The sequence below is a fragment of the Labrus bergylta genome, chromosome 13, assembly GCF_963930695.1.
Source record: "Labrus bergylta chromosome 13, fLabBer1.1, whole genome shotgun sequence".
Lineage (NCBI taxonomy): Eukaryota > Metazoa > Chordata > Actinopteri > Labriformes > Labridae > Labrus > Labrus bergylta.
The window spans coordinates 8,814,175-8,830,561 of NC_089207.1; the positions used below are offsets into that span (position 1 = coordinate 8,814,175).

Consider the following 16,387-nt stretch of genomic DNA (forward strand, 5'->3'; position numbering starts at 1 on the left):
AGTCTGGTTCTTATTAGAATCAGTGACTGTGTGTGTGAAAGATGCTGAGATTAATTTCACCTCATCTACCGCATTCATGATCCTTTGGACTGTTGATCTTTAAGCTGGCAGGAACTCCTGACCTCAACCAAGACTTTTGTGAGGATTGAATTTCAATCTGACATGAAAAATAACTTAGAAATAGAAATGAATGTGGCCGTGCATGAGATGAGATTGGACGGTTTTAGGTCGGGTGTGCCTAAAACTATTGCACAGCGCTCGCAAAGCAGGCCTGCAGGGATGTGAAATTAATCCACTGTTGGTTTATGGAGATGTGTTTGGTTTTAGAGGAGCTGTCACATGCATTCTTCACAAATCCTGCAGTGGGAAGAAACGTGCTTTGTTTTGGCTTTTTCAGTTTATTGACTGTCCGTTTATTGACACAGTTTCAGCGTTTTCCTTCCTCTGTTCCATACTCTGTCCCCTGTGTTCTCTCTGCACTGCAATAAAGCGGACATCTCAGGAAAATAATCTTAAAAAGGAAACACAAAACAGTTTAATTCTGCACCACAAAAAATGAACAACATAAACCCCATAAACTGTTATTAATTGATACATTTTACCGAGGGTGTGTTTGCTTGTTTGCGCTCTTGTAAGTAAAAGTAATGGTCCCATAGGAAGGTTATTGAGTTGCTTTAAATGGTCGTCAGCCAAACACTCTGAGCAGTTTATATAAATGCTATTAATTTTAAATAAATGTGTAATGCATTAGGTCTGGTTGCAGTGACCAGTCATTGCTTCAGGACTCTTGAAGGATTTAGAATCATAAACAAGAAAAAGATTCCATAAATCAACTTTTCGTTCTGCAACACAATCTTTATACAAAACCTCGGTTGATATTCGATTAGCAGTGAAAACAAACACATCTGAATATGACTCACTTTTTGAAATTTCTGTCTGGGACAAAGAGAAGATGCGGGAGGTACTAACACACAGCAGATAATCTGTTTTATCTGATGTGGAAATTACAACAAAAAAGGGAGCTGTTTTATTTGACTCAGAGGGGTGTTATTAAGGAGAAAAATACACTTTTGTTATTTACTCAGGCCTCAGTGTAAGTAAATACCCTTAACTTCTACCAACAAGTCGAGGACAAAAGAGGTGCCTTTGTTTTCACGTCAGACAGAATTAAAGTAATGATGCATTCACTGCCCACTGTTCACACTGTTTATTAACAGCCTTTCAGCAGGAGCTTAATTCCAATTTCTTCCGCTGGCTCGTTGTCAGTGTTGGGACTTGGAAATCGCAGTTCTCGGGGGTCTCTAGAGAGAGGACGGAGCCACACAAAAGTGAAACAAAAGATTTGTTATACCCACAGGCAATTTGGGTATTTTGGCTTTTGTTGCAGTGCTGTGGAAAAAAGAAGCTGGTGTTCCTGTCACTGCATCTGACGTTTTTATACCCAATGTTTTGTTTTCTAGACGTTGCCTCTTCTATTTCCCTGTCGTCCTCCTATTGAGATTCTGCTTGTTTTTCTTCCTCCTGTGACTAAAACTCACTTGTGTCTCTTTTTTTTTTTTTCAAGCCGTGCACCTCAATGTCTCCTTGGGCCTCCCTTGAGGTCCACAAGTCCCTTAATTGACTTCTCCTGGATTATGAAAAATGAGCAGTGCTTTCAAACGGCTCATTTAGCAGAGCTGCTATCACCGCGAATGTTACTTTATCTTCAACATATTAAAAAGGGCGAGGCGCTCTTGATTAGGAGCGATGGGCTGCAAAAGCACAAGCTACCGGCATCTGACAGCTGGCTGCTAATTTGCTAATTCATCACCAGTGAATTTGAAGTATTTGGTCGCTACTGTGGGAAACACAAATTATATTAAGATATAAATGCTCCACGTGTATTAATAAAATATAAGAGACAGACTTAGGGAGACACACAGTTGCCTGCAGACTTAATGCTCACAAAGTGTTTTGGACACAGGTTTATAAGCTGTGACGGTTATTGTGAGACAGCTTTGTGTCTCAAGCAACGTATTAAACTCACACACCATGCTCATAACTTCCAAGCTGCTTGTCAAGAAAACATTGGCAAAGTAGCACAATAGCCCATTAGAATGCTCTGTCCACATGCACAACAACAGGTGTGAAGTCTCACTACAGAATACGCACACATACAAATCTTGGTTTGAGCCAGGAAGTTGCTGAGGTAAACAATTTACGAGATTTTACAACTTTCATCAAAAAATGATCAAGCCTCAATGCTACATATTGCCACCAAGATTTGGCCAAATTGCTAGTCTTTATTTTTGGAAGGACAACATTAGATGTCATTTTTCTATCAGCATTTTGTGTTATTCTATTGTAAACTGAAATTTTAATTATTTCTTATTTCTAACTTTGGTTATTCAGGGGAATACAACTTCTACTTATAACTGGTAACCTCACTTAAAACAACAATAAATCATACAGAGGGTAGATCGACATCAGCGTAGCTTTACTTCAGGAACAGACATTAAGATTTGATGTCGAATGTCAAGTTTACTCTATGAGCCACGATGCTGTCACTGAGTAACATGCAATATTGAACTCAAAAGCAGTGTCACACTACTGAGACATTCCCACAGCTCGGCAGAGGCTCCTCAACACTGATGCAGGCGGATTTGGCCCTGATGGAAGCAGCATGTCGTCTGAACAAGAGCAATTATTATAACCATGCAAGTGGAAAGGCTGCAGCCACAAGACAGCAAGACATGCTTTCATCCTGCAGTCTGCCTTTTGAAATCACAGCTCACCTCCACTGCAGACGACATCCTGAATAATGTAGAACATCTTTTTTTAAAGGAGTTTGAGCCCTCTTTGTGTGCTCCACTTTCATGAGTCCTCCTGCCCTTCCTCCTCATCAAACATGAGCATCAGTGTTTTTGTTTCTTTCCACTCCCTTTGATTCAGATAGTTGCCTAATATAGACTGTTGAGACACACTGAATCACCATGTGGGAACGTTAGTTAGATTAAAAGAAACCATCATCCAAGTATTTGAAAAGCCCTTAGACGGTCTTGAAAGTACTGGACGGAATAAAAAACTTTTTTAAGTAGAAACGAATAAATCAAGAAGGAAGAAACAGGCTTCGTATGACCCATTTCCCATGACATATTAGTGTTAGGGGATTTCTGAAAAAAAAAAATGGTGAGAAAAATACATGTTGCCTATCTACTGCAATGACCTTTAAAATGTCCAACACTTTAAAAAAGTCTGATTAATCTCATCTTTGTATGGTTAGTGTTCAGTTTTGGCAAGAAACTGGCAGTACCTTTCATTTCAGATGCGTCATTGTGTGATTGGTTAGCCAGCTGTCAATCGTATTTGTCAGCCAATCGGTAATGACGACTATGACCAATCACAGATATAGTAGGTCGACCGATAATACCAGTATGATAGCTTAACTTACAAAAACGGTAAAGCTTGACAAAGTGGCAGATTTTAATGTATTTAATTTAAGCCGAAAGCTAGAACTTGTCTGCATTTGTTTATTTTTGTAGCATGTAGGTCGAAAACTAGACTTGTCCCTCTTCTTTGTTCAGAATGTCCCTAAAACTGCGGCAACCGCTGCGTCGACGTTATCTAACTAAGTTATCTAGCTAAGTTATCTAGCTAGCTCACTGCGACAGTCTCTGGAAAGTGAGTCTCTGAATGAGTACACTGAAAAAAATGTACACGTTTCATATGTGCACTAACAATTAAAAATAACACTTCTAGTTGGCTATGAATTTGTATAAATTCTGTCTCTTATACTTTAAATACTTCGACACGCAGGTCTCCAGTAGAGGAACTCAACATTGAATTGGGTCTCTCTCATTGGACGTTGCTGGACTTGGAGGATTTGTGCAACTGTTTCACTGTTCCTCTGATGAACAGATCTGTACAGTGAGTTGCCGACTGAACAAATATTTTGATTAAAATTTAATTTGAGCGTGAAGTTAGTCGTTACTTAGTATTACCACCATTCCCAACTGGTACTAACTTAGATAGCTTACTACTGGTAAATCATGATTCTCTTTTTGCTAAAAGAGGACTCTGTGGTCATTTTGGACCAGTGAGTCTTGCCTGTGTGACTCCACTGGGCAGAAAATCAGAGGTGCTACATGTCAATGAGTGTCCAAGCTGGGTCAGCGGTTTTATTAACCCATCTCTGCTCCTGTGGCGACAACAGCACTAGATTTGAACTTGACAGCTCAGCTGACGTCAGAAAACTGCAATAAGATGCTTAGCAGCCACCTGAGACATAGCTGAGAGATGTGTGATTTGTTTTGTGACAAACTGAAAAAATGCCAATGTGCGTGTGGGTGATGAATACTGAAGAGGAAAAAAGAAAAGAAAATTGAGCTTCAATTTACAGCCAAGTGACCGCCCAAAAAACACTCCAATGGGTCTTAAATCTCCTGCCCAAGACTTTAAAGTGGCTTCATAAAATTGCCTTTTTTCTGACCAATTATTAAGTGTGATACAAGCACTGAATGAAACAGAATTCCCTGCATGTAAAATACTGTTTAAGACATTGCTTACAAAAACATTTTGAGGGAAAGGAATACATAAACAGAGTGAGTATAATGATAAACACAAATACATCTTCCTTTGCAATTCTTTTATTTTAATGTTTGATTTTTTTTTTCTGTTCCATGGCTGAGACAAAATAAAAGTCTTCAATTTGAACAAAATCAAAAACTTTTGGCTTTTGAAAAAAATTTCAATAGCAACCCCTGAACAATGTCTTGATCCTCAAAAGGGCTAGGCAGAAATGTCCTTACTTTTTCAAAAAGATCCTTTCACAGACTCGATGCTTAGAAAGACAGCAGTACGAGATATATACACTGATAGACAGTCAACATATATGCATCTTTGTTTCAGTTGTATAGCTCTTCCTTTTCACACCCTGTGCAGTCACTACAGGTTAGTGTTCTGTGTGTTTCTGTGATATGCAGTAAACCTGCCGATCCCCTCACCTTCAGGCAGTGAGACAGCAGAGCATAAACATGACGAGAGACCTTGTTACGGTGAACCTGTTTGTCGCGTTTTGGGTAAACACAGTCGAGACCACGGTTTGCAGCTGCTGCGAGTGCCACAGGCTCAGGGACGGCTTTACCTGGGATGGAAGCAGGGGAGCAGAGATGAGAGTTGTTGCCAAACCTTTTTCCTGTGATGCTCAAAATCCAGAAGGCTTGCAGCCATTTTCCGGATTGAGTGATTTCACAGCTGGGATGCAGAGCAAGACTGTGCACAGCCAGACTGTAATTCTACGCATTTCCTGGCTTCAACGCCCACACGCGGCGCAGATCTCACAGGACCGCTCATGAACAAGATGAAAAAAGAAAGCCGTTTTTTTTTTTTATGCACTTTTCTAAAAAAGATACAGGCTCATTCCTCTGTGCAGCAGGTACAGAGAAGCACCATGACTCAATTCAACTGATTACTGTACAGGAACATTTGAGTTATTGGTTTAGAGAGGCTGTGGAGGAGGGAAGCTAAATTAGTACTGGAAGTAATGACGCCCCGAGGCAGCGAGGAAAGAGAGATGTTGAAAAATTACCTCGTAGTCCATTCATTACCTAATCTATCGCTGCAATGGTGTGTAGCATTAAAAGAAGCCTTCTGAGGTCAACACGAGTGCTGCTCTCCATGTAAACACACTGCTATGAATAAAATGCTTTAGTTGTTTTGGTCCTTGCAGACTGCGTCTGATTAAAATCTGCCTTTAATCTGTTGTTGTCTGCTGTGATAATGTGTATGTTTTAAGGGCACAGAGGGGAGAAAAGTTTTCTAACCTTCTTATAGCAGCGTTTCTTTGAAAGCAATTGTTACTTAATTGAACACAATGACTTTGATGCACATCTCTGTGAGCTTGCCTTTTCAATGACATTGCAGTAAAAGGCATCAAACAAGCACAAGGACAAGGAAATTGCTTGAAAGCCCTGTGGAGGGTTTGGTGAATTTTTGGGCCTGCTGCTTTGCCACTTTCTCATTTCTCAGAACTCTTAACTGCTTCTTTTGTTTTCCGTTGTTTACACTTTCTTCGGTTCAGAATGACGCCTATGCACAGATCAAACTGTATGTAGAAATCAAAGCCCATGCTATATAAATCATTTACAATGAACAACTTGTAAGTGTAAGACTTGTAAAGCAAATGTGAGAATAACTGACTGCTCTTGTTTGTGTGGATGGATACAAAAATGCCTGAATTTTATTCTCCAGATAGTCTATTGAGTAGGAGGATGTTCCAACACAGAATAGAAAACAGGGATCGTTTCACTTGTATCACAATCACGAAGGACAAACTCTGTTCTGTAGCAGAAAGTAGCTCCCTTATGTACTTCTTCCAATGTGCTTCCACATGAACCGAAAAGAATATTGTTATGGCCTTGCTGATTGTGCATTTTACTGCACTGCTGCAGTATCAGTTTATTTATTAGTTAAAGTACAAGAAGAGCCAAATAAAAGCTCAACGTGGTGGCATGGAGCCCTCCCTCTCCACACACACACACACACACACACACACACACACACAAAAAAAAGAATAAACATAAAACTATCAACGTAAAATGACATTGGTCCTAACATTGTGATTTAACATACCTCTATGTGGCATTACGTAAGAGTGCAGGCAATTCTTTCTTGTTTTGGTGTATAAACCCCCCTATCAAAGACTGTTTTTGCTTTATAATTGCTGTGGCAAAGACAAAGTTCAAGATTATTTATGATTCAAAAGCTGTAGTCTGGCTCTACATAGGTTCAAGAAGGCAGCATAATTCAGGCTTAACTCCTCATCGCAACACAAACCTGCCATAGCATGGTTCAAATATAAATCAAGGACAATTTACTGAAGAGTGAAAGTGTTGTTAAGAGCAAACGTCAGCTTGAATAAAAAGAGCACTGTGCTTATTTGCAAATAAGAGCAGACAAAGTAAAAACCTATTGTATTAGGTGATAATAAATGGGTGGTGGTCTGCTCCTTTAAACGATTCTGACGGCTTCTTGAGATGCTGGAAAGGAGATAGGTAAAGTTACCTCGCGTCACACTCTGTGATACCAGTGTCCCCATCAATATTTCCATACCATCAGCAGTTTTATTTACGACACTGTCATCAATATTGCATCCACTCAGTGCGGCTGCCAGCCTTTACAACCTTCGTCAGATGGTTAAGTAGATTGAATAAAAACGCAAATGGCTCACTCTGGCTCTATGTGCTGCAACTACCATAAACCCCAATGTTCGTTAAATGAGCGTCTTGGAAACAGCCTCCCCTCTCTACAGAGGCTACTTTAACAGCCAAATGTGGAGGCTCGGCTTTGTGTGAGAGGGAGGCGTTGGAGGTGATTTAACATCGTTTGGTCTCTCCTCTGCGCTTTATTAGGGGGAGGAGAGGACCCTCTATCACTGCCGTCTCAGTCTCTCAGTCTCATCTCTCTCTGTCAGCTGGGGTTAACTCGTGGCACCATTAACCCATCCTGTCCTATTTAAAAGAAAAAGCAAAAAGAGCATCCAAACTTCTCTCTCAACTACATGGCCTTAAGACTGCTGAGAGATTTGTTTACAGACACCTGTTGGACTTTTACAGATTTGAGGCAGTCTTAGTTTTCTCTCTTTTCTACAGACTGTTGGTTCCAAAACTTTTTCTCATTGGCAGTTGTGTGGCTCACTTGGTCGAGTCGTCGTCTCTCAACGGGAAGGTTGGAGGTTTGATCCCCAGCTCATGCAGCAACATATCCGATGTGTCCTTGGGCAAGAAAATTATCCTCAAATTGCTGCTTCGTCGGCGGCGTATGAATGGGATTAGTTACTTCTGATGGTCTCACAATACATAGCAACCTCTGCCATCAGTGTGTGAATGTGTAGGTGTGACATGCGCTGTAAAAGCACTTTTGAGTAGTCAGAAGACTAGAAAGCGAGCTCTAGTCCATTTACCATCCATATAACATATATCGATATATACTAAACACACTGTCAGTCATGCTCTTAGCTAACAAATTCCTATATATTTAGAATTGATCTCAAACGTATGTAAAAAAATAGCAACTTCATCAAGAGAAGAAACAATCTCTCACATGTAGGATGTGGCAAGAGGAATGGGTGTGGCTCTCTTCAGGTGAACCCGAGGGCGAGATATGACCAGTCATCTTTTCTTTGTTTTAGTAGTTATGACATCTGGTGAAGATCCATTGTTAGCCTTATGTTTAATTGGAAGTCATATTACATTTGGCACGCTTTGCTGGCAGTGCGAGACGGTGTGCATTTTATTTATTTCCTCTTGCTGTACCTCCCCTGTCATCAAGGGCCCCGCTTTGGGAATAACCGGACTCTACTGTTACATGGTTGTGCTGTGAGGTTGAATGTTGGACTCCAATATGTTTGTCCATTCATACCAATGAAGGTTGTTCACCATGTACATTTGCCAAAACAGTGTCAGTCTGAACTGTATGATACATAGACATTCATACTGCATCATGTAGCAGTGTTTCATTTGATGCCAACATTTAGGACACTCCTGGGTTGGTCTTTTGGTGAGTTGACATGTGGTAAGTAGGGTATGTGCAGTATCTGAGTGTCTGCTTGATTTGTTGGTCATTAAAGGAATTTATAGGATTAAAGGGACAAACCCCTATAGACGGCTTGATTTTGTTCTACAACTGATTGCACACCGGCCGCTGCTTGACTCCATTGATTACATTTCTAATATTACCACTTCTCTCTGAGCTCCTTCCCAGGCAGGCTTTGCTCAGACCACACTTACACACAGAGAAGAACTGGCCAGTGGATTAATGCTAAGCCGATGAATCCCATCAAACAATTACTCTATTTTCCTATAGAGGAGGATGGAGAACTGTGATGGCAGACGTGACAAAGTCTCAGTCCCAGCAGACGATGAGAGCATTTTCTGGCCTCGACTTCAGACAATGTGTGATCCGCCCATCCTGCCTCGCTGTATGAGAACACAGACACGTCTGTCGGCCGCCGTCTGGGACAACGAACAACACACCAAAAACAACCGGCTGCTCATTCTGTAAACACAAAAACATGGAACAAACATCAGCTGCTCATATTATGCAACTGTGATCAATGCTGGGAGCTGAGAGTGTTTGAGGTTTTAAGAGACAAGCACTGGACTGCTTTGGTGCTGGCAGAAGCAAAACATTTCTGGTTGAACCAGTCGAGAGCCACAAAAAGAAACATGTTGGCTTGACAATAGAGCCTTCTTTATACTACAAAGGCTTCAGGGTTTTGCAGCTTAAGACATTTTACCCTCTCTATGAAGGAGGTGGAGTTCCGATCTGAAATCATCCTCTAACATTTAATATTTTCAGTAACCTTTTTTTCAACACAATCGTTTTTTTTTAAATGTGCTCAAACTGCCATTCTCATAAACGCTAAAGTTGTACACAATAATTTGTACAGCAGCAACTTCTTTTCAGGATGATTCCCCACTAATGTGACTCACGGCTTGGCTTGTCAAAGATGCTGACTCATCTGTCACAGGGCTGCTATCTCTGTTTCAATAAAAAAAAAATCCCATTAATATCAGAGATCATCATAAAGCCGAAGCTGGTGCTTTCCCTCACTTTTCTTCAGAGTTATTCTTATTCCTCACTGTCACAGAGGGTGAATCATAAAAGCAGAGTTCACGTCCTTCCTACTTCCTTTCGCTGCATCTAATCGGAGCGGCCTCCTCAAGCCCACAACCTCCTCTTGGCTGCTTGCCAGAGTGACGATCTCTGCATCTGTCTGTCAGCAGAATACCAACTGATTAATGCTTTCACTGCGACCATTAATAAAACTGTGGAGAGGCTGCTCTCTAATTGAGAGGTACAGCCAGGGCTGCATTGGACCAAATAAGAAAGATGTGTACACTGGGCATGTGTTGGTGTGCGTGTTTGTGTTTGTGTGTGTTTAAGGGGATGAAGAGTGGCCTGCTTTCCTTTCTGACAACCAATGATATAGTTGTTTCAGCAGAAAATACAAACAGTACACTCAGTTATTTATGTGAGGGCTAAAGACTGAGTGTACACAGAATGTTGTGTCAGATTTTATTTACCGTCTTTTCCTGTTCGGCGTGACAGAAGCTGTTCTCCGGCTCTGATCCTGGTCTTCTGCACAGCAGCAGAGTCATTGTAGTGTAGTGATAAAGTACTGATGTCTGGGCCACTGGCACCAGCAGTGATCCACGGGCACTCTGCTGGACACACCCTGACTACTTGACTTGCTTGTCCCATCCATCTTCCCTCTTCTCATACAAGGGAAGTTTCCAGCACTGCAATCATTTGTTCAGGGGGTGAAGGGAGAGGATGCACTGAGACTTTGGCATCCTAAAGGGGTGGCTCTATTGAAGGAATGTGTGGCAGATGATAGGATGTGCTCTTACAGGCATGGAAGCTCATTTTTTCTTCCACACGGCTGACAGCATGTATGTTGTTCCATTCATCCCTCCATTGTAGTTTGTCTTTAAAGTTCTCTACTATACTGAGAAAAATCCCCCATACAATATGAACTCATGGACACAGAATTAGGCAATTTTCAGATTTTTAATCACTAACCTGCATACATTGCTGGGAAATAAAATGTTATCGAACAAATTCCAACACATTTGAAAGTGGCTTTCTGTAACTGCAGAGATCTTTCCTCTGTCTGGATTTCTTTAATTATTTATATTTTGTTGCTGTGTTCTGTACATTTCTGTATAGCAGTCACTGAGTAGTAGTGTGGAGCCCCCCAGTCAACAGTAAACACATCGGCAATAAATTTAAATATAGAGAGGAGACATTGCTGTCTCTCTTTTCTGCTTTCTGTTTGTCTGCAGCAGACACTCCAGAGTTACAAACTTTCTTTTACACGTATATAACATGCCGTAGGGACTTGTCAGAATGTCTGTATTTGTCAACCTGTAAATAAGAACAAGCTGGTTTTTTTTTGCGGCTGTAGCTGCAGGTGTGATGATGGGGTTGTGCAGAGACATAACTGCCGTGAAACAATCAGGGAATCACGTATTTAACTGTGTAAAACTGCTCTGTTTTAACTAACGATGTTCTTTTTCACTTCCTCTCTTTGTCTTTGGCCAGCTGTTTTCTCTCCATTGCTTGTGACAGCTTCTGATTTGAGAAGACATCAGTTGATCCGTTTGTGATTTTAATCCTTAGTACTTTTTCAAACTTCTGACACTACCATGAAGTGTTTTAGAGAATGTGGCATCAAAGGATCTTTTTTAATTACCCTACATTGTTGCATTGTTGTGATGATAACAACTATTGTTATTAATTTCCCTAATCCCATTTATGAAACTGAGTTTCACTTAAAATGGATTGAGATACACTAAACATGCTGTTTCAGAGTGTTATCAGCTAAAGTTATCATTGTTTAATTTTGGAGTATACCACCCATTGAAACTCGATGTTTCAGACGTTTGCAGGAAAGCACTGGATATTTATCACAAGAACGTGTGAGCAAATACCTGTCAGTCACCACTGATAGTTTGAGACAAAGTATGTCTCAAATAGAGATGCACCGATCCACTTTTTTTCAGTTCAGTTCCGATACACATGAAACCAATACTGATATTTTTACATCATAACTAACAGTGTTATTGTTGTTGTTGGTATTATGTGTGAGGCTACACAAAGCTGTAGTAAACCCAGCATTGCACTGATTGCAATGTGCTGTATTTACATCCAAACAGGAAGTAGCAACAGGTCTCAGGTTTTTAAATTCAGTCTTAAAACTGAAGTCAAACTGAAGCTTTTATCATCCAGGAGAAGGAGGAGCTGTTCCATCTTGTCTGAACGTCGTCATGGAGACGATTTGAGGACATTTTTTACAGTTCGGTCTGAATGTCTTCAAATCGAGACTGTGCCAGTTAAGAATGTTTAAAGTGCCCAACCCTCTTGCTTGATCTGTGACGTGGATCGGCGCCGTCAGTCCGATATCCCATACATAAATGATGTCAATATCTGACCCGATAACGATATAAGATCGGATCAGTCTCATCTCTAGTCTCAAAGTATGACGTTGTTTGTTTTTCTCAGGCCAAGTGCTGATCAACTTTTGAAAACCAGACGTATCCTTCATAATGAAGTTCCACTAATGCATGTCAACACACTTTAATAACTAGTAGTAAGTGAGTGAGGGCTTTTGCTGTTTTGTGATTGCTGTACTCCATGGAGCCTTGGACTGGTTGATATCTTAAGTACACACACAGGTAATTGGTTCTATGATGCATTAAAAGATTATAAAAGCTCACTGATATGATGAATGTGAAGGTCTCAATCTGTTTGAAGCAAGAAAACGATTAATGATATCACATAGTGTTATGTGGCTTATAATGACTAAAGCAGGGGAGGAGAGAGAACTTGATTTTCAGGCTGAATTTTTCATTTTCAACACAAAGTACTCTCTATTGATCTACAGTGGCATAGACTGTACAGTTGAAGGATTCCTCCCATAGACTACTGGCAGAGTATAGAAAAGTATACTTGCAAACGAAATTGTGATATTCTACATGAAAAGCACTTTTCTGACCTAAACAGTAAACCTGTAAACTGAATGAAAGACATCATGTCCATTCCCTTTATAATCTCGAAAATCTAAGTAGTTTGGGAAATAATTCAAATCTTGGAACCTTCAACCATTAAGATAAAAATATCCTGAATCCAAGCTTAAAAATAATCTTAAATCTTCCCAAAAAACCATAAGTGTGACAGAGCCAACCGGTCAGACTGTTGTGTTGGCATCAAGGTTTATTATCCTTTCATATTGTACAATATACAAAAATATAGGGTACCAAAAAATTCACAGTGTCTAAAAGGCAGTGATTACAGTCTACATGACAGGTCTAACAGTACACCTGGTAAGTTGCATAGAAGGGCACAGAGCCTCACATCGCAGGGGACAGAGCTCAAAACTGACCAATCAGATGACTCTCTTTTACACCAGACCAAAAGAGTCTTAAGTTTAGACCAAAATTACTTCATCTGTATTCCAATTTTCTCCACTTCATGTGATTATTTGCCGTCCATATTATTTGATACTCTTATTATCGTTGCTACACAGAGATTATTTTTGAGCCAGGGTTCATGTGTCTCTGGAAATTTGATGTTTGAGCAGCTGGGAAAGGTCAGAAGCCACAGGCGGTTGGTCACATCATGGAGCTCTGTCCCCAAACAAACCTCATGGTTGGTGTGTACTTAGCTGCTGCACTTTTTTTTTTAAACAACTATAAGGCTTTTTTTTTAAACAAACAGTGTTAGCTATACAATATACAGATACATTTACAGGATCCTCTGCAGGGTCATTAAATGGGCCGCACAAGGCTGTTGCTCCTATATACAGATAGAGCTCTCATCTCGTGCGTACAGTAGCTGAACTGAAAAGCATTGCTGGGTTAGCATTTATCAATCAGGCAATAATAATAATAATAATAATAATAATAAAATATAGCTGTGAAAATGCCCTTTTATAAACCAAGCTTAGACTATAAATAGTGTCTGCTTCACCTCTGTAGGGACCAGAGGTGCGAGGATGCGTTACTTTACAATGATTAACATCTCATACATGAAATATAGAAAAACAGTAGAATGCCTGTGTCAGCGACATCATGTGGAAAAAATGCACAAACAGATCACTTTTACTGACCTCCTCATGTATAGTCATATGTATGAAAGCATTTACATTTTACAAAATACAGCAACGCATATTTGCTCAATCAGGCATACTGACACACAGTGATCGGGTACATGTGTGTTCATGTACACACAACCACACACACATGCACTCACGCTGGTCCACTCACAGGCAAGCTTCTTTGCAAGCATGATTCAGTTTTTTGTATTTTTTTTATTTCCAAGCAGGGCCAAATGGATGCTCTTATTTTTTTACAGTCATTCCCAAAAAAAACATATACATTTTTAAAATTTCATCTTTGTGTTAACATTTCATGTATTGAAAATGCGATGACAAACGTCGGAAAATTAACATTACAAAGGAATGCAATCACTCAGTGAAGTGAAATTAAAGAAGCAAGCATTATCAGCTATGTTTTATTAGCAGAATATTTCCTCCTATGCTACGGCTTGTCCGAGAATAAAACAAACATCTTAAAAAACAAAGATTAAAAAAAAAAAAGGAACAAGTGCCAGTCTACTAGCTTATTCTATCATATAAAACCCAATCCAGTTGTTCAGCACACTGGTCATATTTGATATGACCACTGAGCTATTTAGCACTCAGTAGATTCAATGCATCTCTTGGAGAATTAATTGGAGAATCAATTAATTTCCTTTAAGAAGTCTTTATTGTTCTTCGAAGAAAAAAGAAAAAAAAACAGAAGTAGAAGAAATCAAATCTCGCCCCTGCCCTCTATTGCATACAGGCACCCAAGGCATTCCCAAAGCTTTATGTACAGTTCAGACTGCCTCTCAAAAATCCCCCTTGCTCCACTGAACGTCCTTGTCCATAAAATGTGTGACTCCCATTGGCAGCAAGTTTGCAGAATTTTCTCCAACTCAGACAGAAGTGTCCTGTTGTGTCTCTGCCAACCAGCTGTCCAGAAACTTTTATCAACTCTGAGGTCATTATCTCTCTGTCATGTGAAATGCCAGCAAGGGAGGGCGTGCATCGGTCTCTTACAAATAAGCTGATATTGATCTCTAATTTACTTTATCATCAACCTCATTGAGTTCTCTCTTTTGTTGTTGTTCTGTCCCACAGCGCTGTGTGGCAAGGACATAACAATACGCACTGTTTGTTCTCACTAACTGCTTTGTTGTTGAGGGATTCAAAGTTCATTACAGGCTGAGAATGTAGTTAGTAATGGAGAGGTGTGAAATGGTGACCGGGATCCAGAGAAATGATTACATATTTTAGTCAAAGTTCTTTCTCTGGAGTTGTGGTTGCTCGATTCAGCACCTGTGCTGAATGGTCACAGCAATAAGTTTAGAGGCATAGCTGGTTCAGCTAAAGTTTTCCACAATTTTCCCCCAAATGATCCTCTGAGTTGATAATGCTTTATCCAGTCAGGCCGTTACAATAACACCCCCCCAGCTGGTTGCATAAGTCTCTGACTGCACCAGGACCCAAGCCATGTTATCCAAACCCACATCTCCTAATGGAAAGTTCCAGAAACGCCCTTGAAGAAACAAATCCAACCATGTGGAAGAGACTATGGGAGCGAGAAGAAGGGTGATGGTGAAAGGAAAAACCTAGCCGAGTCTGAGAAACATTTCAGTTCATGTCGGTTCAGTTATGTCACCATGGCATTTAGTTGTCGTCTGTTTTGGGGGTGCTGGCAGGGGGGTTTGGAGATACAGTCATGTGGCGTGCCTCAGCTGTTGTTACTGTTGTTGTAGGTCCTGCATGGCGAAGGGGAGGAGTTAGGCTGGTAGTCAAACTTGCCTAGCGCCGTGGGATAGTAGGTGGTGGTGTAGACATTCGTCTGCTGGAGTGGCGTTGGGTAGAAGTTGGATCTTTCGTCTGGTAGGAGGTTATTCTTGTTCAGTGTCTGGAATAATGAAGCAAAGACAAATAACTTTGAATTTTTATAATATATATATATATAATGCAAAAAAAATAAATAAAAAAAAGATAACTTTTTACATACTACGACCAGAAACAACTAAATTGTGAGAAATAAGCTTTGGTCAAAATAGGATTACCAGGCGACCAACATGGACAAGAGGAAGTTTTTCAAACAAGAAAAAAGTAAGAGACAATAATATAGTATAACACCAAAAATATAGTGTTTGTTAAATATGCTGGCGGACAGATTTTCCTCATTGTTTTTCACTGCCTCAGCCAGTGGGTGATTTACTCAAGAATAAACCCTGACATTGTGATGCAGGAACCTTGTCTCTGCCTTAAGGGCTAAAGTGGCTGATGCAATAGGTTGAGTTCAAATGTTTATGGCTTGTAGCCTCATATATTACCCTATGTGTCTTATGTAGCATCAGCGCCCTAGAGGAACAAAATTTCATCTCACAGTGTACTTTGCAAATGGTTGAAATGACAAAGAGAATTTGACTTAACGTACATGAAGCTGATAATTACCTTATCTTACTATTGCCGCATTAAAAAAAAGTGAAGAAAAGTCTGATGTCAGGCAATAATAGTTCAACTGGTTCTGAAAACATTGTCAGGAAATTTTCTCAATCAAGTTTATGTTTTTATATTCTAGTGCAGCAATCTCTTCAGTCTGTAGTATAATGCACACATTCATTTGTAGAAAATCCCTTTTGACAAGAAGACTTGTATTGAAACATTTTTCTGCTCTGGAAGATTTGTGGGAAAAAAAGTTTTGAGAACTCAGTTATAGACACAACGGACTTGTTAAGGTAAATTATTTGTGCACTCTGGGCACAATGTTTTCTGTTTATG

General features: G+C 40.1%; 1 protein-coding gene across 7 annotated transcripts in view; it reads right to left on the reverse strand.

Moving 5' to 3' along the window:
• Nucleotides 1–12,736: 12,736 nt before the first annotated feature.
• Nucleotides 12,737–16,387, reverse strand: part of sema5ba (sema domain, seven thrombospondin repeats (type 1 and type 1-like), transmembrane domain (TM) and short cytoplasmic domain, (semaphorin) 5Ba) — a 182,480-nt gene continuing 178,829 nt past the window's right edge. For all 7 annotated transcript variants that reach the window (XM_065961974.1, XM_065961973.1, XM_065961972.1 and 4 more), the window contains one exon: nucleotides 12,737–15,515. In XM_065961974.1, the coding sequence (XP_065818046.1) occupies nucleotides 15,339–15,515 (177 nt within the window). In that variant the 3' untranslated portion in view covers nucleotides 12,737–15,338. The remainder of the gene's footprint in view (nucleotides 15,516–16,387) is intronic.